The sequence below is a fragment of the Oculina patagonica genome, chromosome 7 (genome assembly GCF_052425735.1).
Source record: "Oculina patagonica isolate OP01 chromosome 7, crgOcupat, whole genome shotgun sequence".
Taxonomy (NCBI): domain Eukaryota; kingdom Metazoa; phylum Cnidaria; class Anthozoa; order Scleractinia; family Oculinidae; genus Oculina; species Oculina patagonica.
In genome coordinates, this window is record NC_135764.1 from 5,415,372 (window position 1) to 5,440,895 (window position 25,524).

Consider the following 25,524-nt stretch of genomic DNA (forward strand, 5'->3'; position numbering starts at 1 on the left):
AGCAAGGTTACGCAGCTTCTTGTATGTGGGTTATAGCCAAATAAAAATAAACATTTCTGACCTTAATGTTCACTAGATAAATTATTAAACCAGTTTTGGTAGGCTTGTCACCAATTCACTTGTAGTTTTGAATAAATAATTAATGACCAAACACAAGTTTATTTACTTTTTTCTGGCGTAAAGTAAATCAAATAATTCATATATATGAACAGCAGATATGATTTAAAGTGAAGAAATGATCCTCGCAGTGAATTGCAAATATTGAAGAAATTGCAAGGAACGAAGCCAGAATTTTCTGGCTTCTTTGCTTACAATTTAAGAAATTGCAATTAACTGTGATGATCATTTTATCACTTTTTTCTGGTATTTATGGCAACAATTATATCCCCTTTATAGAAATTAAGAACCAAATGAAGAACCTGCTTACCCTAAATTGCCAAAATCTACCCCTAATTCAAGAACCAATTTTGCAAGAGTTCAAAAAATGTAGGTCCTTAAACGCAGGTTCTCACTGTACTGCAGCTTCCCACTAAGTAGTTTTGGGTGTGCTTACAATACAAGGGGGCTGATAAACAGCAAAGAAAAAAACACTTTGGAAATGAGGTGACAAGAATCTGACCAGCTGAGCCAGAGAGATATATTGTATGTAAGCCACGCTGATTAAAAGATTTAATCTGCACTCTACCTGCAAACATATTGACTATTCCTATCTTAAATACGATGTTCTGTGAATCAAGATGTTACTTACTTAATATGGAAACGTTTAACAGTGAAGAGCTAATTTTTGGAGCCTATGAGGAGAGGGGGATCCATATAATCCATATATCCATCACACAAAAGATTTGAATTGTGGCGGTAAATAAAGAGCCTAACACAGTGCTGAAGTGCCTTTTGTAGATTGATATCTGAGACAACATTATAGAAAAACATAGTTGCCTAAAAATGTGCAAGCCTCTCATAAATCATGAAACTCAATATTATTGGGTAGAATTATAGGCCCACAAAGTGTGAAAAGGACTATAGCTATGAGAATATTCCTCTTGAACAAGTTTGTATGTGCAGTACAATTTAACACAGCAATGAAAATGCCATGATCACCCATATATAGTATTCAGTTTATGATACTAAAACATTCCTTTGATTTAGTTTTCCACTTTGTGATGCCACAACAATAACTAGAACTCCAAACTGTTTTCCAGTTCCCTACAGAGGTCAAGTTATTGGGTGGGTGTTTCATTGTAAACAGAGAACTTAACCAATAAATCACAAAAGTGAAATTGATATTTATGCCAATTCTTAGTTAGTGCAGTTGTGCTTTTAACAGCCAGTGTTCTGAAATGACAGTTGTTACCTGCCCTTAGCCCAAACACTGGGCAGACCTCTTGGCCCAGGGGGGGGGGGGGGTACTCCGGCTTGTAAAGGACAGGGATGCTCAAATGGAGGCAAAGATCAGGACCCAAAACAATCCCTATGTCTTTTGACATTACCCAAAAAATCCCTGGACCAAAAATAACCCCCCCAAAAAATCCCTTGTCAAATTACCCCTAAATTGCCAGGAGGGACAATAATATACCACAAAGGAAATCATAAAAAATTGAACGCTCATGTTTGTTTATTCATCATACCATAAATACGCCAAGGCCGCGCCAAGGCACTTAAGTTCGTTTTTAATACCCCAAAAGTCCCCTATTTAAATAAAGTCACCTAAAAAAAATACTTGCCAAATTTTCCAACCCCCAAAAATCCCAGAATCGAAAATTTCGAACCCAAAAAAATCCTTCGATCATCCCCGTCATTTACAAGCCGGAGTACCCCCCCCTGGGCCTCTTGGTCCCTCACACTAGGGTTGAGCAGAAGGTGGGGACCCTTGGGTTTAATATAAATATTTAATTTAAAGGGTAGACACTGCTTACAAAAACTGAAACAAGAAGCTCTTAGAGCTTAAAACTGCACTGGTCAGTTGCCCACTCAAGGGGAGCCATATAGGGGCACAAAAAATGCACCCCTCTATCCCCTTTATCTGCGTCACACAATTTTGCGACTGACAAACAAAATGGTAAGAAACACCTTGTGTGACATTTCATGGTTGAGTAGTTCCATCCGCAATTAAATATTTTTCTTATAACTTTTTATGCTAATGCTGGCAAAATTTAATTCCCACGATTCTCATCCGTGAAACCATAAAATTGCTTATCGGGACGACGGGTTTTTTCGGGCGAAAGTTTACAACAACTGTCCCTGGGTCTGCAAGATTAATTCATAAGTACGTCTGGCTTCACGCCAGGAACGTAAGTATCCGTGATAATTTCGACAGTATTCCCCATTTGCATAAAACTGAAAACTGGCCCAATGACAATTTTTTGCAGTTTCTATACTGTTAGTAATATTTTTGAACATCTTTAACAGTTCTAAATTGCCCCTCTTTCGGTTTTCGTATTACAATACGCAGTTGTAAAAATGCAGCGACTGACAATTTTTGTCTGACATTTCATGGTTGACTTGTTTTAGCCACGAATAATAATTTTTCTTATAAGCAAATTCTGGCCGAATTCCTATGCACGGACGCTGAAGCTGTTTTTAGCACACAAGAGCAAAGGATTCGCAAAGATTTGAAAGCTAGCTGATAATAGCTTTAAAACATTACGTGACTTGAGGTCTAGCCGATCGAAGGTGAAACTTGTCATGTCAGCACATTCTTTGACAACAACGTAATGGTATTTTTACATATTCTGGCCTGCTGAATTATATTTCTCTTTGAAAGCGTGGAAATTTAGTGTTTTCCATTAGTCAAACGCTTCAGAATTGAATATTTCACACTAAACATTCTTTGTAAAGAAAAAATAAGAAACATTTTACATTTATTACTGATTTGTAGTTTCTTAACATCGCGTGACCTGAAGCTTGACCGAGTAGTCTAAGTCTGGTCACCGAAAACAACTAAAACTACGACGAAAAAATAAACCATGTGCAGAGCAAGAACTGCGCAGCGCAGTTAATGAAATGGGTCAACATATTGGGGTTGTGATGGCCTGGTGTTAATCAACAAAATTGTACTAAATCACATACTATTAGGCTGACACCATACTACTAATAATCAGAGTACAAGCAGAAACATAACAGGAACATATGTTAAAGAGAAAAACTTTTTTCCCTGTTTTCAAATTTGCACCCAGCAGTGTTCTCCCTAGTTTTCAGCACAGCAGGTAAGAAAACTTTTTAAAACCGGTAAAGAAATTCCGGTAAATCCCAGCCGTTTTCTAGTTTACCTACATGGAACAGAATGTTGTCCATGACAACTTTATTATTGCCTTGCAGACCTCTTTCGCCTGCTATACAGCCTAAGAAAAATTGCATAAAATCTTCTGTTGTTGTAAGGAGATACAGTTACTGTCGCTTACATGACGTACTAGTTGAAAAATCGGCGGTCCTGTTTCCTCTTTGCTAAGAATTGCTGCAGCTCTATTTTTCTTTGCTTCGAATACTCAGCATTCACGACGGCGTTGTTACAAAGTTGTATTCTGAGTGCTCCTTTTGACCTGTCGTCGGGGGTTTGTTTTAAATACTTACGAACTTATGAGAAGAATTTGACATCGAAAGCTACCTTTGTCTTCACCACGCATCAGCTACGGTCAACTAAGCAATCAACTATTATCTGCATTTAGCATGTTTTTGAAAACGGAATTATTATATGTAAGTAATATTTCTCACTATTTTTACCTCTTGCCTTTGTGATTGTTTTTATTTTAAATGGACAAAGTGAAAGGACAGCAAGGATTGCTGCCGCTTCATTGTGGAATTGATCGTGGAAACTGTGCATCAACAGATGTGCACTTGCCGCCAAGTGAGAAAGACCAGCAAAACTTGCTCTTTCTTCGATACCAGCCCTAAGAGATTCGGAAAGCGAAGGGAAATAAAGAACATTGAATACTAGCACAAATTGGTAAATGAATATTGCATTTGTCGCTGTTTATTTTCAATCTGTTATTTTATATTTTCGATCATGACTACAAAGGTGAAACGAGTGGTGTTACTTGGTTATTCACCTGTTGAATTTACAAGATATTTTAGCGATTCTAGGCAGTAAAGAGTCGTGTTACAAGCGGTAAATTTTACCGGTTACCGCCTGATAAGGAGAACACTGCACCCAAGCCCTAACTCTGCCGTAGTGAGGTCCGGTGAGTTATATATTTGGAATTGATGTGGGTCTAAGCAGTTTTTCCAAGGGGTTCATCTCATCACAGGCCATGGTTCCAAGGGTCAATATAAAACATTATATAAAGCAATATAAAGCAATATATGTAAATATAAAGCAATATATGTAGATCATATTCCACTTAAAAGTATTGGCTCTCATGTAAATGTGTTCTCAAATAAACCAAAAGTTGCGTAACATCGTAATTGCAAACAAAATGCTGACGTTGCTTATTATGGTCTATATGTTTAAAACAAAATCCCTCATTAGAATCTTTATTCAATAAGCTTTCAGAAAATATATACTTTATTGGGGTTACCATTGATGGTTTGCACACAATTTAAGTTAGAACGAAAACGCCAATTTTCCTTCCGTGATACTGACCTTAAACTGCAGTCGGAAAATCTTTACTTTGATATGTATGAAAGGATTAAGTTTCACTTGCCATATCTTTCCTGTGTACATTTATAACTTATATGACCGCAATGCGCTGTTTGAAATCAAATGATACCAGTTTGAAATGTCAAAGCGCAGGCCAAGGAAAAAGTTCTATCAACTAGAGTTTGATTCTGTTCGATTTAGGTGTTCGATTTTCGAACGCTCAATTGTGATCGATTGATTAAACGTTGTGTTTTGTTCCCCTGAAGAAGGCAGCATTGCCGAAACGTCGGGAACAGTTTTTTGACTACAGCGTAATATTTACCAATTTTGTGATTTATTGATCAAACGTTTGGGCGAGTTCGATAATGTTCGATTACCGAAAGCAATCCAAATGGGACGTTCCAAAAATTTTCCGCATCCCCCTATGGAGGGTAACCTTTTTCACAGGGCCTGTCGAAATATTTTTTCAAAGGAGCCGACAGCGAAAAACTAGGGTGTCGGAATCTGTCCCTCGAAATGGGGGTGCGAAAAATTTTTTGGAACGTCCCAATATTTGATTTCCTACGTTGGGGGTACGCAACAAAGTAAATGCAGACTGCAAAGCTGCAGACTTTCAGACTCTTCATTATATAACGTTTTACCATTACTACTCGATAAAGAGCTAGGCGTAAGCAGGGTAGCCAAAGTGTTATTCAGTCTAACCAGAGTATGCAGGTGACGGGTTTTACTAAAAGCAGGCCCGCGGCCCGGCGGCCCACGGCCCGGCGGCCCACGGCCCACGGCCCGCGGCCCGCGGTACACTTCACGGCCCGCGGCCCGGCGGCCCGCGGCCCACTTCTCGGCCCGCGGCCCGCGGCCCACCTATTTTTGTACATAAACCCCTCAAATACTGCTAAAAGCTGTTTGAAGTGCCGACAATGGCCCATATTCAACACGAGAGAGAGAATACCACAAGTATTCGCGTGGTGGAGGCTGGATGTTTCTTCCCCGTTTTGCACTTTGATGAAAAATTCGCCAAACTGATTATGAAACTCTTGATGCAACAAGTTTATCTTAAACGGATGGCTCCCCAATCTTTTTTTATCGATAGGATAGCAACGAAACCCGAACGCCTCCATCTTGTTTTGCTTGTTCGTTCTCGCCCCAGTCTCATATTGACGTCCGATCGAATGCCTGGCTACTAAGCTACGAACGTTCTGCAAACGCACGTTCTTGTATTGTAACACAAAAATCCATGGTAAAAACCGTGATTAATGAAGAAATATCTGTCAACAAATACCAGAAAAAGACCAGCCATATGTCAAAGTTGGTGTTCATTATATTAAAGAGCTGAAATTGTGGGTAAGACTGAAGTATTTTCCTTTTCAATTTTAAGTGAGTTCACGTTCGATTTTCGATGAAGAAGACTCCTGAAGATTCGACTTTGGATTTTCTTTGATTTTAGTTTATAGGTGGGCCGCGGGCCGCGGGCCGTGAGGTGGGCCGCCGGGCCGCCGGGCCGCCGGGCCGCCGGGCCGCGGGCCGTGAGGTGGACCGCGGGCTGTGGGCCGCCGGGCCGCGGGCCTGCTTTTAGTAAAACCCTGCAGGTGACGGCAATATTATCGCCAAATTGTTTTCAAGTATCAAAACACTTTAGCACATCTAATTAAGCTGTGTGGTACTCTGCCGTTTAGCTCTATCGTTAGCTTTGTGGTAACAAGTAAGACTTACCTTCACTAAAAGAAGTTAAACTGTGCCACGAACTTCAACGATTCCAAATTATAAACTGTGCCCGGCTCCAAACAACGCCGCCGCCATTAACGACACTTTTTACCTAGTGCCCAGTTTTACTCGTCACGGCGAGAAACAAAAGAAATGAGAATCAGGAATGGACTTGTGGAACAGAACTGATGACGTAGCACTACAGAGATCCATGCAGTTTAACTGATTGGTTGTTACTCAGTTACCGGTGAAGATATGAGATGTTGGTTGCAGACTGCAGACATGCATATGTTCACTTCAGTTACCGCAAATGACAAACACCAGTGACATTTGTAATGATTGTAATGCGCTTTTGATTATTTATATAAGAAAGCGCAATCTTAGTGATAAACATTGTTATAAAATATTAATAATAATTGGCTCTATTCACTAGGGACTGTGAGGGAGGGGGGGGGGGGCGCTGAGGCCTGTTAGCATTGCAAACGTTCTAGTTTGGTAAATGATGATGGTCTGTCCACTGGATAGGCTTTTCGTTCCATGGGAAAGGGCTATTTACATCGTCTGTCTGGTCTCGATCGAATTTCTGTGTTCTGTGTATGAAGAACTGGTAGAAACAGCTGATTTTCTCTAGCTGATCTGGTAGCAGACTATTCCTGTGTGAAACGAAGTTATGCCGATCTACATATCCCTATTTCCAAGCTAATAAACACACCAGATTATATGTAACATTTGAGATTTATGCCCGACCAAAATAAACTTTTTTAATTTTCCTCTGTACTAAAGTCTCAAAAAGTAACTAGCTTCAACTAGTTGCAAAATTAGTTGAAGTATTTTACATTTTAGTGCGTACCTTGTTTATGAACCCAATTGCCTTTCCACCCTCTTTTCAAAATATATTCGTAATTTCGCAGTTGCGAGATCGGTCTCGGCGTCTTGATTCGAATAATTTTTCTTACTTTTTTGACTGACCTGTACATAATTCCGCAGTTTTTTTAGCCATTGAAATACTTGATGTCTTTCTTTGAGAAGACGAAAAGGAACAACATTCAGCAGTCTTCCTACCCTGGGTTCCAGAGGGTTTTTTTTGCGCCACTCTCTCAACGATCGCGGCTTCGCCGCTCTTTGTCGCCGAAAAAAAAACCCTCTGCCACCAAGGGTACAGTCTTCCCTTCTCGTTTCACCATTGTTGTAGATATCACAGCTTGCGTAACCACAGCGGAATGCGACAAATGATTGACAGAGGTGCGAAAACTCCCGCGAGATTAGTTCTACAATAAATTAATACGGGAAAGGGTTGACTCCAAGGGTTGGTATGGGAGATAAAGGCTCCAGGTCATGGGCTTCTGAGGGATTCTGGAACCCATGTGGGGCTAAACGATGTTTATACTGTAGTTTAATTAATCCCATCAACACTGTTTAAAGTATCACTACGGGGAATTCTTTTCGAATTACTTGCAAATCTTCCGTTACGTCTAGATGTTTGGTTTCCATGGAAGAGTATATATTTTGTAAAGGCAATATGTAGGTAACACAACCCAAAAGTTGCGAAACCGCATTACTGGGCAAAGAAACAGCAGGGAATCCACCCTAAAATGATTTTAGGTTAGAACAAAACACGATGAAGAATACTAATCTCATTGTGGATCGTCTGAACTGCCTGGTTATATATTGTCTGAAATCGAATCTATATTTTTGAAAACCTCCCCTTGAAGGCAAACGCGTTCCACTAGAAAACGTCCTCTGGGTGATACCGCAAAGAAATTCTGCATGTTTTAAAACAGGAGTCACGATAGCAAACCCGAGGACAACGTGAACTGGAAAATTAATTTGTTCCAACAACAACCGCAACAACTTTATTTTTCACCCCTTACAACCGCTTTCAGTGTTCCGTGCATAGAGTCTTTCAGTCGGCATCCATCTTTCGACGTGCTTAAAAAACAACACTGATCGAAATACGCCAAGCACTGCTTACAAGCATGACCTTCTGTCCTTGTGAGCTCACTTGCCTGAAACCAACAACGGTATACATCGGATTTGATTGGCTCATTTCAAACAGCAAATGGAAAGAACCTGTCGAAATTTGATGAAGAAAGATGGATGTACCTTATAACATGAAATTTTCGCGAAAATTTTATATTTTGAATCCCTTTAATTTCGCGTTTTTGAGTAAGACAAAATTTACATTTCTTTTAAAAACGACTTCATTAATGAAAAAATAACGTCAATAAAACAAAAAAGCAAGGGTGGGGCTAAATCTCGACAATAGCTACAACAGAGCAGTTAATGTCCACAAGTAGGCTATGCTTGTACGTGCACGAGTTATCGTTCTTGAGTCAATTGACGACAACATCCATTTTTATTGGTAATTCCTTCCTTCAGTGGCACTAAACTTATTTTTTCTTAATTATTGACATAATGTGAGTCATGTTATGTTCGCGACACTTATTGTTCGCGTCACATTAATTTCGCGATTTTTTTGGAATCGCGAAATTAAAGTGTCCTGAAAGTTTCATGTAATAAGGTAGAAAGATAGCCATACACGTGACGCTGAAAGCGGGTGTGATATTTTGCAAAAGGAAAAAAAATTGGTAATTAATTAAGTACGTTCTCGTTACAACGTGGATTTGTTGAGTGCACTAGCGAATATAAGGTGCGAAGAAGTGAAAATATAATTAAAAACGTGAAGTCGTGATACAAAATAGCCTTCCATTCACGTCGTCTTCGGTAGTGGAAACAGCAAGCTCCTCTCTCTCCGTTGAGGTTTAATTTGACTGGTGCCCAATCTACTTTTAGCCATTTTGTAACTTTCGTAGGAGTCACGGACTATATGGCGGCTAATTGAACTGGCTTTGGATTTTCAAAAGCGGCTAGTTGCTAAGGATTACGAGGTATAAAAATGAGGCTACCAGAAAAACATTCGTATAATTTCAAGGTACTACTATCAGCCGCGGAGTAGCTTACAATCTCAAGAAGAATTCTCCAGCTCAAAGCACGACACAGCAACAAAAATCGATGCAAATATTTTGCAGTACCTTGAAATTTATATGGCAGGAGTTTGACGCAAAACCGCGGTATACTTTTCGCAAAATGCTTTTAATAGCTTTTAATATTATTTTAGCTATATGAATTTTTGTCTTTCATATTAATTGTAATTTTTTAGCTATAGGAATTTTTTCTTTTTGTCTTCTATATCAAATTGTAATTTTTCTATATTTAGTTAGTATTAGAGTGAATTCGTGTAACCCGTTTTTTATATGCAAATGCGCCATGTAATATTTAAATGAGCTGGGTACAGGAAAACAGAAAATTGCGGACAAATCGTAATTATTTGCATGTGGAAGTCAGGTTAAAATTCAAGCATTTACCAATATGTAAAAACCAAAACAGATAACGGGGCTTAAAATTTATCATGCCTTGAATTGTCTTGCGATTTTAGACAAACATTTTATATTCAACATCGCGTAAAGAAAAACAAATTAAACTTGACTGTAACACAATTCTGCGCGAGCAATCCAATCGGGAGCTTTAGCAAATCACGATGACAAACAACTTTTGTTTAGCAAACAAAAGATTTAATGAGCAGGAAAATAGCTGTGCACGTGTTCTATTACCCTTCGCAAATTTCTTTCCCATCTTCTGAAAAACAACAATGTGAAATGGCTAAAATCCTGCGTGATTTGAACCAGACCGCTAATTTTCGATTTAGGTTGAACATGTTCTTAAACTGCTTTAAGAAAGACACGTCCTGTTTATACTTATTTTCTGTACAACTATTAAAGTGATTTCTTTGAGGTTTTCTGACTACTCATGTATTGTTTTATTGTACACAAACATTAGAATATTATACGACTCATTAACATATAAAAAACGGGTTACACGAATTCACTCTATTAACAGGTGACGGGCCATGTACATGTAGTATGGATATACTGTCATTATTATTATTATTATTATTATTATTATTATTATTATTATTATTATTAATGTTTACAGAACTAGCGAATACTTTTTATCGGTTTGCACGATTAACAATCGGCTACGCACTCCGATTTAGCAAGCATTGGAGAGGCTTCTCGCGAAAATTTGGGGTCGTAGTTTGTTTCGTCGACGAGCATCCAGGATGAAAACTTTCAAGAGAATATAAGAGTTGAGTCTACATGACCTTAGTATTTCCGGACTTCTGCTCTAACGATTTTTCTGAAACGTGGCTATGGTGTATATTAGGTGAATATAAGCTGATTTCAGAAATTTAGCAAAAATATATCGGCAAAATTTTGTACTGGAAGCGATTTTGTCCAAAAAGTGGGGTCCGGTTAAACGTCAGTAACATTGAAAATATTTTTCACCAGTAAAATCAAATTAAATCAAATTATTACGGAATGATAGGCGAAGGTTTTCCCAAAGTTTCATAGCCATCGCGTCAAAGCCGAAAAAGTTATAACGCAAAGTTTGACATCGACGAGTGCGCCTGGAATGACTACGGAGCCACCTTAAACAATGTTCATTTAAGATTTGGTTTCGTGGATAGAGAGGCAAAGGCAATACCAAGCTCAATAGGATAGGTTAGAAAGAGACACCTAATCTCTGACTTTAACCTGGCCTGCACCGGGTGTTTGCAAAGAAGATTTGCGCGAAGATGTCTTCTCTCCTGAGTGTATTTTTTTATGATGCTGGAGATGCCCTGCTTGGCTATAACTTTGGCTTGACACAATAACTGGGGAAAAGGTTGTGACAATCCCTAGTTTACAGTGGCGGATCCAGACCTTCAGGTAAGTGGGGGAGGGGGAGGGGCGATTATCCAGACCCTGAAATAAGAGGGGGCCGGCTCTCAAAAATAATTTTTCTCGGCTCTTCGAGACTCAGTTTTGCCTTAAAATAAGGTGGGGTCCGGATCCCCCCTCCCCCAAGATCCGCCACTGAGAAGGGTTGAAAAAATTTCAGATTAGCCCAGAAGTCGACCGAGAGCACCTGCAACGATTAACTGATAAAACTAAAATGAAACCGATCGCGATATTCCTCACCCGCGTAAACGTAGCGGTTTGTAGCAGGCCCAGGCTATCCCCGTCGTTTTTGGTCGACAGGAGACTATCGACCACGACAACCAAAGGGTAAAACATGAATCGGCCACGCCCGATTAATTAAGTGTACAACAATCTTTTTACTGCTGCATTTCTTTTAAAGAACTCCGCCTAACCAAATTGGGCCTCCTTGTATCTGATAACTTAGAGCTAATGACCTCACTGCATTTTGTCCAATTTATTACTTCTTTTAAAATACTGTTCTCCTAAAAAATATGACTACGGAAAAGTAGAGTCGCACAAAAGCTGCTGGAAAGGGAAATCAGGTCCTCGAGCGCTACTTTCATAATTCGTTCATTCATTCATCTATATGCTATCACTTTGTTTCATATGATTATCATAGTGTTCAACAAGCAAAGCATGACTACTTAATTCTTCCTGACAAATCCAGCAGCTGTATGTTTTAACTTGGTCTGGAGTGGGTTTTTGTAAAGCAGATTTGCACGACGACGGTTTCTCTCCTGTGTGTATTCTTTTATGCCACTGAAGACATCCTACTTGACTGAAACACTTGCCACACTGTTTGCATGTAAACGGCTTCTCCCCTGTATGCGTTCTCTTATGTCGGCGGAGACTTGCTGAGTAGCGGAAACACTTGCCACACTGATTGCATGTAAATGGTTTTTCTCCTGTGTGTGTTCGTTTATGTTCCTCGAGACTTCTTGCTCGGCTGAAACACTTGCCACACTGTTTGCATGTAAATGGCTTCTCTCCTGTGTGTATTCTTTGGTGCCGTCGAAGACCTGATGCCCTGCTGAAACACTTGTCACACTGTTTGCACGTAAATGGCTTCTCTCCTGTGTGTATTCGTTTATGTTCCTGGAGTTGTACCGTTCGCCTGAAACACTTCCCGCACTGTTTGCACGTAAATGGCTTCTCTCCTGTGTGCATTAGTTTATGTTGTTGGAGATGCCCTGCTAAGCTGAAACACTTGCCACACTGTTTGCATGTAAATGGCTTTTCTCCTGAGTGTATTCGTTTATGTGCCTGGAGATGTCCTGCTTGACTAAAACACCTGCCACACTGTTTGCACGTAAATGGCTTCTCTCCTGTGTGTATTCGTTTATGTTGTTTGAGAGTTGCTGCTGTGCGGAAATAATTGCAACACTGTTTGCACGCAAATGGCTTCTCTCCTGTGTGTATTCTTTGATGTCGCTGAAGAGATCTGGCGCGGCTAAAACACTTGCCACACTGTTTGCAGTTAAACGGCTTCTCTCCTGTGTGTATTCGCTGATGTTCCTTGAGACTTTCTGAACGGCTGAAACACTTGCCACACTGTTTGCAAGTAAATGGCTTCTCTCCTGTGTGTGTTCGCTTATGTTCCTTGAGATGTCCAGCTGTGTTGAAGCACTTGTCACACTGTTCGCACATAAACGGCTTCTCTCCTGTGTGTATTCGTTTATGTTCCTGGAGATTTCCTGCTTGGCTGAAACTTTTGCCACACTGTTTGCACGTAAACGGCTTCTCTCCTGTGTGTGTTCGCTTATGTCGCCGGAGAGTTTCTGCTTGGCTGAAGCACTTGCCACACTGTTGGCATGTATGAGACCTTTTTCCTTTAAGCAGGCTCTCTCCTTGTTTGAGTTGCTTAATTTGGGTAAATGACCCGTTTCCCTGAGCTTCCGTACCAGGCATCACACGAAAGTGAATAATATCCTGTAACGTAAGAAAATGAAATTGAGTACTCAAGACATTGTCTCACTGACCTAAACATAATTGAATATAGCCATTACATACACCACTAGTAAATAGTTCTTGTTCTGTTAGCGCTTATTTTGTCGCTAGCTTTTTTACAACCGTAACGTAATACTTTTGTTTGTTTGTTGCAGGAAACGTTTGCCTTTTTGCCAAACACTGTAACATATATAACACCTTTGTTTTCCTTGAAAAGAAACGTAACACGATACTTTTGTTTTTCTCGAAAACGCCATGCTCCACTTATCACGTTCAATAGTCATGAATAGAAAAGAAATAAACGAAGTAATAAACGAATCAAATCAACAACCATCTCTTTGGGAATGTTTTAAAAGCGCAGTATACCTGGAGTGTTAGTTTCTTGGTTGTCCGGAAATTTCCGCCGAAAATCCCGGTGCAAGTTTTTTTGCATATTAACGATTTGAAGACACGATATAACAATGCTAGTGATATCCGAACATTTAAGTTAAAATGCCTGGAAGTGCCGAGCATCTTGTTTGTTTATTCTCGTAGTTGATTTTAAGTAGCAAAATCATTTAAAGTTAGTACCCCTTCTGGTTAACTAAATGTCTCAACGCGATGTATTAAAGGTATAAACATAAATGCTATTTGCCTTAATTCTTAATCAGAGAAATTAGCAAAAAGCCTAATTGACTAATTAAATTACTTTCGGTTTTCAGTTGGCGCCACAGAGTCTCTAGCAATATTTCGGAAGTTCAACACACTTTGCGGAGAATTTCCTACCATTTTTACGACTTTTTGTAAATATATCCACTGTATTAGCATCAAAAAGACAAAAAGACATTTTCTTCACATCTGCTTTGTACAAATGCTTTATGCAATTCAGTTCTGCTAGGGTCAGCAACACTTGCTCGTCCAAAACGAACGCTCGAATAACAATAGTGTTGGACCTTCAGTTGCTGACGGCGTGTGCGTTGTCAGCTGGCGAGCATAACGCAAAATACGTTTTAAAATGAAATCCAGGATAATTAATTCACAACTCACTAATTCCGCCTCCTACAAATCTTAACCTTCGAAAGAAATCGCTAAAACAACTAGTCAAATTATTTTGTCAGATTACTTCCCTTTATAAACTGCAATTTGGATGGTTCTGATAGTACCTCAAACCTGATTGGGGTGACAAACAATTATACTTCACTCACTCACCAATTGACTCAATACATAGTCCATCGCGATCACTAAGAGGTATTTTTGGAAAAAAAAAATAACTCAATAATTGATTGCAAGAAAGACACTGCCGAACTAAAAGAAATGTGTTACTGTAAACATGTCTAGGCTTGAATTGCCTGGTGTTAATCAGCAAAATTAAATGAATTGCATGGACTGATATACAGATTATAAGTACTAAGAGAACTGTTTTTCTTGTTCTCAAAAATGCACTGACCCTATCACTACCATTGTGAGTTACTGTAAGGTATGCATTTGGTATGGTGGTTATCATTAGCCAACCTAAGGGATCTTCCCCAAAGCTCCCCAAGGCAATCCACGGCTCAAAAATAATAACCAAACAGTATTTATCAACCAATGAGAAATTTCTAACATTTAATTCACGTTTACTGGGTAGCATTCTTCCTTGAATAACACCTGTACCTCAAATAATTATCCCCATACCCCTGTGGTGGAAATAATTATACCAAAAAGTTCCAAAGGTAATGACCCCAAAAAGTACTTGCCCCTCCAAAAGTAGCATTAGCAAATTCTGAAATTCTGAAATACAGTGTAGCAGTTCCCTTAAACGTTACAAGGCTCCAAAAAAGCGACCATGGAGTGTGAAGTAAAAGGTAGAAATAAACACATTCATGAACAAACACAACTTGAGAACAAAATTAAGGTCATTCCTGTGAAAGAGAACCTGTACTGAGATTTCGGTCAAACTTTGCTGATTGATTGTTTGTCTTTTGGGAACTTAGGGCCTGTTTACATGGAGGTGTGGGACCTTGAGTAGGTGAAGTAACCCGCCTTGGTGGAGTAAACCGCCTTTCCATACAATCTCTCATTTTTTCACGAAGGTGGGGTAAGCCGAGTAAGCGGTTTGTCCGGCCTGTCAGGTAAGCTAACTCTCCCAGCCGGGGTCGCGTTTTGCCATATAAATGTTTCAAGGTGGGGTAACCCGCCTACCCGGGTTGACTCATGTTTAATCTGAAAGTGTGCCAAATGCAAACAAAACAAGATGTGGCTGCCTACGGCTTCAGATACGGCTACAAAACCCGGTGAGCTTTTCCTATAGCTTTATCTGCCAGATGTGGAATGAGAGTGCGAAAGATGCTTGAATTAAAAGTGAAAGTGAAGCATCAAGCATCGGCCTGAGCGAGTCTCACGCATCAACTATAAACAACAAAACATTTCAACAACTGCTTCGACTAGTTTGCCTAATCAACTTATCAGTTGAAAGCACAGGATGAGAGAAATCCATCATAAATATAAAAGATTACAAAATGAAATGCGACTTTCATCTTCAATGGAATTTATTGCGGGCTGACCTGGCTTGCTCTTTACCGAAACATGTCATTGTATGGCCTTCGATTTTCTCAGAAATGAATTCGGCTCTGAAGTTCAGTAACTGAGTCTATGAAACAATTAAAAGGAATAGAAAGAAATCTATAAAGTCATTTTGTCTGTTTACCTGCTAACCACAACGGGGTGGTGGGGTCCATGGATAGGATTGCATGTAAATGTGAGCTAATATTTGACCACGGCTGAGTGGGTTACCTCACCTACCTGGGGTCCCCCACCTGCATATTCCATATTTTTTTTCCTGGAATGGACAGAATGCCATTACATCCATTCTGCTCCCAGGGGTAGAATGAACAAAATTTGGAAATGACATATTTCCTAACTGGTGAACAGCAAGATGAGTGTTGCGGATAAAAATGAGGTTGCCTATTTACCAAGTTAGGATTTCAAGTTGGATTTTCAAGTTGGATTTTCGAGTTGGATTTCAAGTTGGATTTTCGAGTTGGATTTCAAGTTAGGATTTGGAGTTGGATTTTCGAGTTGGATTTCGACTTAGGATTTCGAGTTGGATTTGGAGTAAGGATTTCAAGTTGGATTTTGAAGTTGCTGACCGTACATAACACTCCGGTTAGCCAACTATACACACTGGTTAACCTACTTTGCACTCCGGTTAGCCTACTTTACACTCCGGTTTACCTAATATCGCTCCGGTTAGCCTGCCTTTCACTTCGGTTAGCCTCCTATACACTCCGGTTAACCAGTTTACGGTTAGCTTCCAATAATTGTAACGGGTTTTGCTTTGTCAAACAAATTCTGACTCAAAAATTCTAACTCTAAATCCTTACTCGAAAATCCAACTCCAAAATTATCCTAACTTGAAATCCAACTCGAAATCCTAACTCGAAAATCCAACCGGAAAATCCAACTCAAAATCTTAACTCAAAATCCAACTCGAAATCCTAACTTGGCAGTTAGTCTGTCTGAATTAAAATACCTTCCTAATAGGGGATAAAGCCTCAAGCCAAGTGGCCAATACTTGCCAGAGCTTTTCCTAGAAGTTTCTGTAGCATTAAGCATCTAGGAGTATTTCTACTCCCCCCTGGATAAGATGCTAGTCCATCACAGGGTTACCCCCACAGAGATACATACCCATCCAGGGGGAGTGGAAATACTCCTAGTCACTTGATGTTATGGAAACCGGGATAAGCTCTGGCCAAATAGGCTTCTTGGCTTGTACAGTACGCAGACTTTACCTTACCCATTTATACACCTGGGTGGAGAGAGACACCGTGAGAGGTAAGTGTCTTGCCCAAGGCCAAGAACACACCTCATTATATGGCTACAATAGTATGCGCGCTCTGATTGGCTGCTGAGCGGGCACTATTTTCTTGTAATGACCCGGCATTATGAAAAATTTTCTCGGCTCAGCGGTTTTTACATGGTTTTTTGAGTTGTCAGTAAAAGCTACTAGCGCAATTGCGAGAACGACAATAAATACCGACAAAATGCAGGGGTTTCAATAGAAGCCGGCAACCGGCGAATTTCGCCGCCTACTTTCCAAATCATCGCCGCCTACTTTCTAAGACCTTCTAACATTAACTAACATTAAATTTCATTCGAGTTCCTTGAGTTTCTCGAGTCACACAATTTCTCACCTGTTAAATATGAAATATGGAATAAAAAAAAAACGCTTTCTTTGCTGTGTCCATTTTTTTTTTGTCGCTGTATTAGTATATTTCTGAAAGGTTACGGCTGTATAACGATTTCAACACGCGATAGTTTACTTGCGTAGTCACCCACGTCGATTAAACAGGAGAGGGACTGGTGTCAATAGTTGCCTCGATCACATTCGCTCTTCAGTTCTGGTCCATGTGCGATGATGGAACCAAGACGAAAACGTACGGGAGGCGGCAGTATATTAGCATATCTTAACAAAAGGTCAAGACCGGAAACAGAAACAGGTATGTAAACTTAATTATTATCATTGTTTTTCCATTCGTAGTTTTATCCAGTCGTCGAACTCGCCGCAAAAAATCACTGGACAGTGACTGAATTTTTTTAACACGGCAAAATTGCAGTTTCAATCGCTTTATAATACAAATGCCTTTTTGAAGAGATTTCCCTTTGGTTTCCTCGCTAATATCCGCAAACACTTTCATAAGTAACGATTCTTCAATGAAATTTGACCGAGCCGAGGCTCGTATAAACTAACTTCATGCTGTCAGCGTGTTGTGAAATGACTTGTCTTGTCGGCGTGTTGTCGCCGCTAGCAAAGTGTTGCTGCACGTGCAAATTTTACCGCGTGAAATTAGGACGCCTTATATTCATGTAAGTTTTATTATTACTAAACCGTGTGTATAAAGACCCATAAAGTATACCTGTTTATGTCGTAGGTACTGCCTTAAACGATAAAGAGCTAACAAGTACTTCATCCGCTGAGTCGTCGTCAGTCACCGGTGCGAGTGAAAATAGTAAAGAGCTAACAAGTACTTCATCCGCTGAGTCGTCGTCAGTCACCGGTGCGAGTGAAAATAGCCAACTGCCGGCAAATAAAGTCCCCAATACGTCTGACACTCCTCAAGACTGGAAAGAACTTATAGAGAAAGCGTTTAATGATGTTTCCATAGTCCATAGTAAATACACTTGCTCGCAAAAGAACTGCGTAAATCTAAGCTCCCAGGAATTGAAGCGGATTAAATGCCGTGGGCCCGGAAAGGATTGCTTTAATCATCAGTGGCTCCTTGATCCAGCTCTATCGTATTGTGAAAAGACTGGCTACTTTTGGCTCCTATACGAGGAGGGCGTTGGAATGTTTTGTCTTATATGCAAAAAGCACAACAAGATCAATTTACAAAACAAGTCAAGTAAATTTAACGTTCAAGCCTCTGTAAGATTTAAGCGCACTGCTGTTTTGGAACATGGAAACTCACATCAACACAAATCTGCAGTAGAAGCAGAGCTGATAAGAAGAGTTTCTGTATTCCATAAGGAAATTGAACGAAGAGATCAGTCTAGGGATGATGTAATCCATTCAGCATTTCTCTCATTATATTGGCTTGCGAAAGAGGAGGTGGCGAACAAAAAATTTGCAGCCCTTCTAGAAATGACAGAGCTCCTTGGGCTTTCCGACATGAAATTCTTTAACCACAGATCAGCAGGTGCTACACGCGAAATGCTTCTCATTCTTGGACAGGTAATTAAGAATGCAACCCTGGAAAAAGTAAAAAGAGCTAGTTGCTTTGCCCTCCTCTGCGACGAAGTTTGTGACATTGCCAACAATGAGCAACTGGTCACCTTTATTAAGTACGTTGACCCTGACAGCAGTAAGGCAACCACACAATTTCTATCCACCAAGAATCTTCTGACAAGCTCTGAGTCAGCCAATGCTGAAACAATAAAATCAACTGTGTTGACACAAATGGCAGAGTCGAAATTGGAAGTGTCAAAGCTGACAGGTCTGGCAACAGATGGAGCAAGCGTAATGACAGGTAAGAGGAATGGCGTTGCCTGTAAGCTTCGTGGAGAGTCCAAATTACTGCTGAGTGTGCACTGTATTTGCCATCGCCTTGCGTTGGCATGTAACGATGCAAATGATGACGTTGCCTACATTAAGACGGTGGAAAAAATACTTATACAGTTGTGGTCGTTATTTCATAATTCAGCAAAGAAGACGGCTGCTTATGCAAAAGCAGTTGTTAATTACAACCAGATTTCATTGTCAACCCAAGGTCGTAAGAAAATAGGAAAGTCTTTCAAAAAGGCTTGCAGAACTCGATGGCTATCCATGGAGAAGGCAATAGACGGTGTTTACAATGATTTCGTTCCTCTCACTCAAACACTTCGCTTGTTGAGTGAAGATGGAGATTCAATGGCTACTGGTCTGTTGCAACAGGTTGGAAATATCAAGTTTCTTTCAGCTGTTTATTTGTTGCACCAGGTTCTTCCCCCACTTGCTCACCTGAGTAAAGTGTTTCAAGCAGGTTCTGTGTCATTTGCAGCAATAGGCCCCGCTATAAACTACACTTTTGAGGCGCTTAAGACTGTGTCAGAACAGAAGAGGCCACTAAGTGCACTTCAGAAAGATCTTTGCACAGACGGCAGGCTTTCAGTTTGTGATTTGTCTTCTCCTTCGGCCCATCAGGAACAATATCTAACTAACCTGACTGATCGATATGTCAAAGCTCTACAAGAGAACATCAACAACCGATTTGACGAGAGCCTTCCTGTCCTAACTGCATTCCGCATATTTGATGTCACTGCCATTCCCAATAGATCTGACGTGGGATTTAAGGAGTACGGAGTCAAAGATGTGGAAATTCTGGCTGAACACTTCTTCCAGGAAGAGCCCGAGGAAAAGAAAAATGAAAAGAAAGAGGAACTCCTCTCTGAATGGCAAAAGTTGAAATATAACTTTTTGCAAATAAGAGAAGACATTCCACCTGAAATTGCTAAGCCAACAAACAACATGATTACCAAGTCCCCAACAGAATGGCTTCTAGAGCGGATGCTCTCACTGCGTTCAACTTACCAGCATTTTTTTCCTGGAATGCTCCGCATTGCTGAGGTGTGCCTTTCTTTGCCAGTAAGCAACGCTTGGCCTGAAAGGGGCGCCTCAGCAATCAAGCGCATTAAGACGCGGATGAGAAGCACAATCAAAGATGATATGCTTGAGGCACTGATGCATATTTCTATTAATGGTCCAAAGGTGAAGGAATGCAGTGGTGTTGTGAAGGAGTCGGTCCAACAGTGGTTAAAGGAGAAGCCTAGAAGAAAGCTGGCCAAGAAGACTGCAACTGGTAATCGTAACACCTGTACAGTTTCAACCAGTGATGCTGCAGTTCAAGTGGAGATTTCTGAAACTGAAGACGAAGAGCCTGAGAATATTGCTGAGAGCGAAGTAGTTCAGATTGAGGAGGAAGATCAGCTTCAAGTTGAGGTTAATGCTGCTATTGCAGTGATGAAACTACCAGATGGTGGAGACAGTGACTCAGATAGCGCTTTTGAGTCAGACAACGATTATGACTAACGTTATAGTTATGTGCGTCATACTCTGAAGTTATAGTCTAGCAAAGCGTTACATTGCTTCGTCCTTGCTAACTTGTCCTTGGATAGCAGTTCTTTATTTATCCAATGCTGCAGTATTTAAATATCTTTTTAGGTAACGAGCAGTTTTTAGTAGCTTTTACAAGTGAAGTCACATGTGGAAATCAGTAATGGAATATGCTAGTGACCATAGATCGATAGTAAGACAACAACAAAGCAAGATGAACTTTCATTTTATTTGTAAACATTGTTTTCCTGTTTCATTTGATGTTATACTTCTGGACTTCAGCTATGCATCTGCGAATGCTTCACATTGCTGTATAATGTATATAATGAAAAATTCCCAAGATTCAGTATTCTATGGGTGACGTAATCCTTTTATTTAAAATAAACTTCACCTGAAAAACTAAAAATAGTTGTCACTAATGCTGTTGTTACTTAATCAATAATTAGTACTGAAATGGATGCCAGAATGCAGGAAATGGCATTTCCGGGCCTCTAGATTTAAAAATTTTCTGGGGGGGCATGCCCCCAGACCCCCCTAGGGGGAGGGGCCTTACGGCCCCTCCATGTCACAGCCGCCTACTATAAAAGGGTCTGCCGCCTACTTCAAAACTTATTGAAACCCCTGCAAAATGTAACTATCTTTTCAACAACCGAAAGAAAAATATTAGCATACCGATACTTCTTTAGTATGAGCAACGTAGAGGGCCACAGAAAGCGAGAGCGAGTTTCACCTCTGTGTTTTTAGATATTTCAGTTTAGAATAGCGCTAAAAGTCCATATTATATTAAATAACTTATTAACCTTGTCCGTTCGGTCATTACAGGGCAATCTCAGACCTCGGCCTTGATGTATTGACCTCGCTATGGCTCGGTCAATACATCAAGGCCTCGGTCTGAGATTGCCCTGTTATGACCTCACTCTCGGTTAATAAGTTGTATATAATGACTCCGGCCAGGGCTTGAACCCGGACGGCTTGATCCAGAGTCCAGTGCACTAACCATTCCTGCAGCTGGTTGGGAGCCCTGCAGCTCAATATTCAACTGCGTTCGATTGCCCAAAATTTTTTGTGACAGATTGATTGTGTTTTATAACTGAACTCAATCGAACCCAATCGCGTGAATAGGTTCAATACAGCATGATTAAGTTAGATTAATCGAATGTTCGATTTGGTTCCATAAATTATGTCCGGAAATAGATATCTCTAGGTTCAATTTGAGCCACAATCTTTTTTATCTTTTAAAGCCATAGGGTGTAAAAATGTAGCTGTTCTTGGTGCATAATACCCTTAAAACTGCTGCTGCTTAGTGTATCAACATTTATTAAAAACTAGCAATGGTATATTGCAATTCCTGCGTTTTGATTGGTTAACAGGCAATGGTATAATTATGAGCTCATATACCTTTGACCACAAATATGGTAGCTGATACGCATCAACATAATCAGCTTGGGAGCTGAAATATTGCAATTCTTTGGACTTTTTTAATAAAACAATTATTCCACTTGCACTTGTTGGAAGATCGTTATAGCCAACTCAGAGCTACGGCCTTGTTGGCTAACTACCATCTCATAGATCCAACACACGCTGCCTGGTGTAGTTATTGCTGCTGTAGGCAGCCTTCATGTTCTTAAAAGCATTTGGAAATTATGGTTCAGTGGTTCGGATCAAGTTGTGGGATATTCAAGAAGCAGCAAATTTTTTTCCAATCAGCAATTTGCTTTCATAAAACCATGAAGAAAAGTATTATAATGGTGTCTCGAACCGGCTGAATTCAGGACAACATTTCTCTCCTCTTGTGAACAAAAAATGCATTTTAAGAACTCAAAATGGAACGAAATAACCCTAAAGAATAATGACTGCCTAAAAATAGGACATCAAGGTCTTTTAAGACCTAAATAGCTTGAAGCAGCAACGAAGCACAACAGCTCTCTTTGCATTTGACTGGAAGCCTTCAATTGTTAGGACACAACGAAAATTAAGCAAGGTCTCAACAATGCAGCTCGCACAAAGTCAACTTCAAATGAATGGTAAATGTATTCAAATGGTTGATTTGCTTTATAATTGTTTAGCTTACAGTATTTCTTGAAACTAGATTAAATAATTTGGAAATTTGCTGTGTTGCTTTAGCTTTCTGTGAGCATGTGAAAAGATATAATGGAGAGCCAATATAATGCAGGCGTGTGTTTCCACACACAACAATGACGCAAGGAATTCGAAAGTCGTTTGCTTCAAAAAGCAAATGTACTGAAGTTACTGCAGAATACCCAACCACATTGAGCTCTTAACTGAAAACAGGTGGCTACGCGGTACAAATTATGCAGTGAATTATAAATGCAAGACTGGAAGTTATCTTTTTCGCTGGCTACGCCGTACGCGGTGAGAAATGTCTGCAAGAGCATAAGTTGCCTTTGTTGCTGGTTACACGGTACGAGGTACGTGGTACACAGTACACAGTAATCTTGATGTTTGTCAAAGCTTAGCGTTCTTGTTTCGACTTGTGAATTAAAGAACAAGGTATATTCATTGATGTATGCTTGTTTCGGCTAATGGATTAAAGAACGAGGTATATTCATGTGCCCATTAATGTTTTTCTCACTGCGTACCGTATACTGCGTAGCCAGCACATAACATACGACGCCATTTTGAATTTATTTTATTTAAATTATAATTGAACTTAAATTAATTAAACTAATTAATATAGTTTAATTAGTTTATGCAGCCAGCACATAACATGCGACGCCATTTTGAATTCATTTTATTTTTATAATTAAATTTTAATTAATTAGTTTCTGCATACTGCATAGCCGGCTTAGTGGAATTTAGTTCGAGTGGCAGGGTATTCTGCAGTTAAGCCTTAATGTAATTAAGAGGATGTCTTTTTTTGACTGAAACTCTGGAAACTGAAAGACTTTACCGAGGCTAGAACTAAAACAGATTTGGTTTGATTCAGAATGATTATCTCGCTGTGTTAGGAGCCATTAAATATTTTGCCCCTTCGGACTGATGCAACGTCTGGAAAATTAGGAAAATAGGCATTTTTCAAGCCGCTGTCAAATATTTCATTCGCATCGAACACCGAAAATTTTAATATCAATTTGTTTATAAACATTTCTTGTGTACTAAGAAAGTGGCAAGTTTTCCCTCGATTTATCTGGAAATGCAAGATCAGCATCGAACGAAGGTTGAAAAATGACCTTGATTTAGAAGCAAATATTTCAGTTTCGGGACCTAGCTGATAACTCTACTGTACATAGCCGTAAAGTTTAGTCCTTTATCGGCTAAAATATGCAAAGTCACATGTACATTTTCAGTATTGCAAAAGTTATGACCATTTGTATCAGCCTGGTATCAGCACATGAGCGAGTAATAACATTTCAGCTTATATCGTCATTATTACTCACACATGTGCTGATATTTCAATTAGACTTAATATTAAGTATGAACTTGATACAAGCTGTTTTTATTGAGATGCGTGGGAAAAGCCCATTTCCGAGTTCTCGCATTTTAGAGGACTGGTGCCAAAATCGACTCATGAGATTGAGGCTAGGTGCATTGCATCTCATCAAACATGGAGGCTTCAAGTGAAAAAAACAACATGCAGTGAAGATTTCTCGAAATTAAAGGTCGATAAATTGGAAAATTATTTGCGAGAGAGAGGACATCACTATACAATTAAGCGATGGTGGCAACAACTCTCTAAGTTAATTTTTTGCTTAGTGGCCATTTGGTAGCCTGCGTTGCAGACAAACAAAACCCCGGTATAGTGCGTCTGCGAATTACTGCACAAAAGCTTGTTCCAGCCCCCTGCATGTTACCAGGGATTTCTATAATAACCTCTGATTGGCTTTTGAATAGGGGCCGTTCTTTCGTGCGCAGTAATTGGTTGAGTGGATCTCGTGAAACCATAGTTACGTGTTCGATGAATACCAGTGTTTTACATTTGTCATATGTAATTACTTCGCGGTTTTTTTGGTCTTTTTTTTTTAAGATATTTTTTTTTTTTTTAATTTTCCCTTTTTTTTTTTTTTTTTTTTTTTTTTTTTTTTTTTTTTTCGGCCGCTTTTTTTTTTTTTTTTTTTTTTTTTTTTTTTTTTTTTTTTTTTTTTTTTTTTTTTTTTTTTTTTTCTCAAATTTTTTTTTTTTTTTTTTTTTTTTTTTTTTTTTTTTTTTTTTTTTTTTTTTTTTTTTTTTTTTTTTTCCTTTTTTTTCTTTTTCGGGCCCCTTCCTTTTTTTTTTTTTCACTGACTGCTCAAATTTGGTCACCAGTGAAAACTTTCAGTTGGTAACTTAAGCAGTCACGCTTTTAATCCTTCTTCTCAATTTATTCGCCAGCTTCAAAATTTTAGTTGCCATGGCGACTAAAATGGTCTTAACTTGGAGGGTTAGTATACAACATTTTACCATTGCTGTTATTAAGAGCTTAGAGTAAACAGGCAAGCCGGAGCTTTATTTAGTGTAACTGGAGTATTTTTCAGGCTAACCGGAGTCTGCAGGTTTGCAATGATGGCTAATATTTGAATGTAGCATATGGTGTTCAGTTCAGAATGACGTTTTCCAGCGTTTTCTCGATTCTCCAGGAGAAACAAAAAAGTCGGCTCGAGAAATCGGTATGTTCAAGAAGACGAGGGTAAAATTGCAGTGTTTGCTGAAGAAAGCAAACTACTTGCGGTTTCTCAAAACAATTTTTGTTTCCTATGCATAATATTCCTCCGTTATTTAAGTTACTCCCGCTTTTTGGAATCAATGTTCGTTTCCCCTAAAGTTTCGATAAAACGGGATTCTACTGTTTAAAGTCACGCGGTACTCTGCAGTTATATATAAGCTCTATCTTTAGTTTTCTGGTAACCACTATGTCTTACCTTTACTGAAAGAAGTTGAACCTTTTAGCCAATAACTAAACTTCAAGGAATCCAACAAATCAACTGCTCCCTGCTTCAAACAACGCCGCCGACGCCGCC

At 39.5% G+C, this 25,524-nt stretch overlaps 2 protein-coding genes across 2 annotated transcripts in view; one reads left to right on the forward strand and one right to left on the reverse strand.

Annotated features, from left to right (window-relative positions):
- Nucleotides 1-25,524, reverse strand: part of LOC144661076 (uncharacterized) — a 60,485-nt gene extending 34,961 nt beyond the window's left edge. Inside the window, exons 1-3 of the mRNA XM_078521781.1 lie at nucleotides 25,426-25,524; nucleotides 11,856-13,005; nucleotides 10,305-10,310 (exon numbers count right to left, since the gene is read on the reverse strand). Of these exons, the coding sequence (XP_078377907.1) occupies nucleotides 10,305-10,310; nucleotides 11,856-12,984 (1,135 nt within the window). The 5' untranslated portion in view covers nucleotides 12,985-13,005; nucleotides 25,426-25,524. The remainder of the gene's footprint in view (nucleotides 1-10,304; nucleotides 10,311-11,855; nucleotides 13,006-25,425) is intronic.
- Nucleotides 19,170-20,933, forward strand: LOC144660008 (zinc finger protein 862-like). The gene has a single exon (XM_078520549.1). The coding sequence runs from the start codon at nucleotides 19,304-19,306 to the stop codon at nucleotides 20,543-20,545; it is 1,242 nt and encodes a 413-aa protein (XP_078376675.1). The 5' UTR covers nucleotides 19,170-19,303; the 3' UTR covers nucleotides 20,546-20,933.

Coding starts and splice junctions, on each gene's coding strand:
- LOC144660008 (XM_078520549.1), top strand. CDS start 19,304: ATGGAGAAGGCAATAGACGGTGTTTACAATGATTTCGTTCCTCTCACT.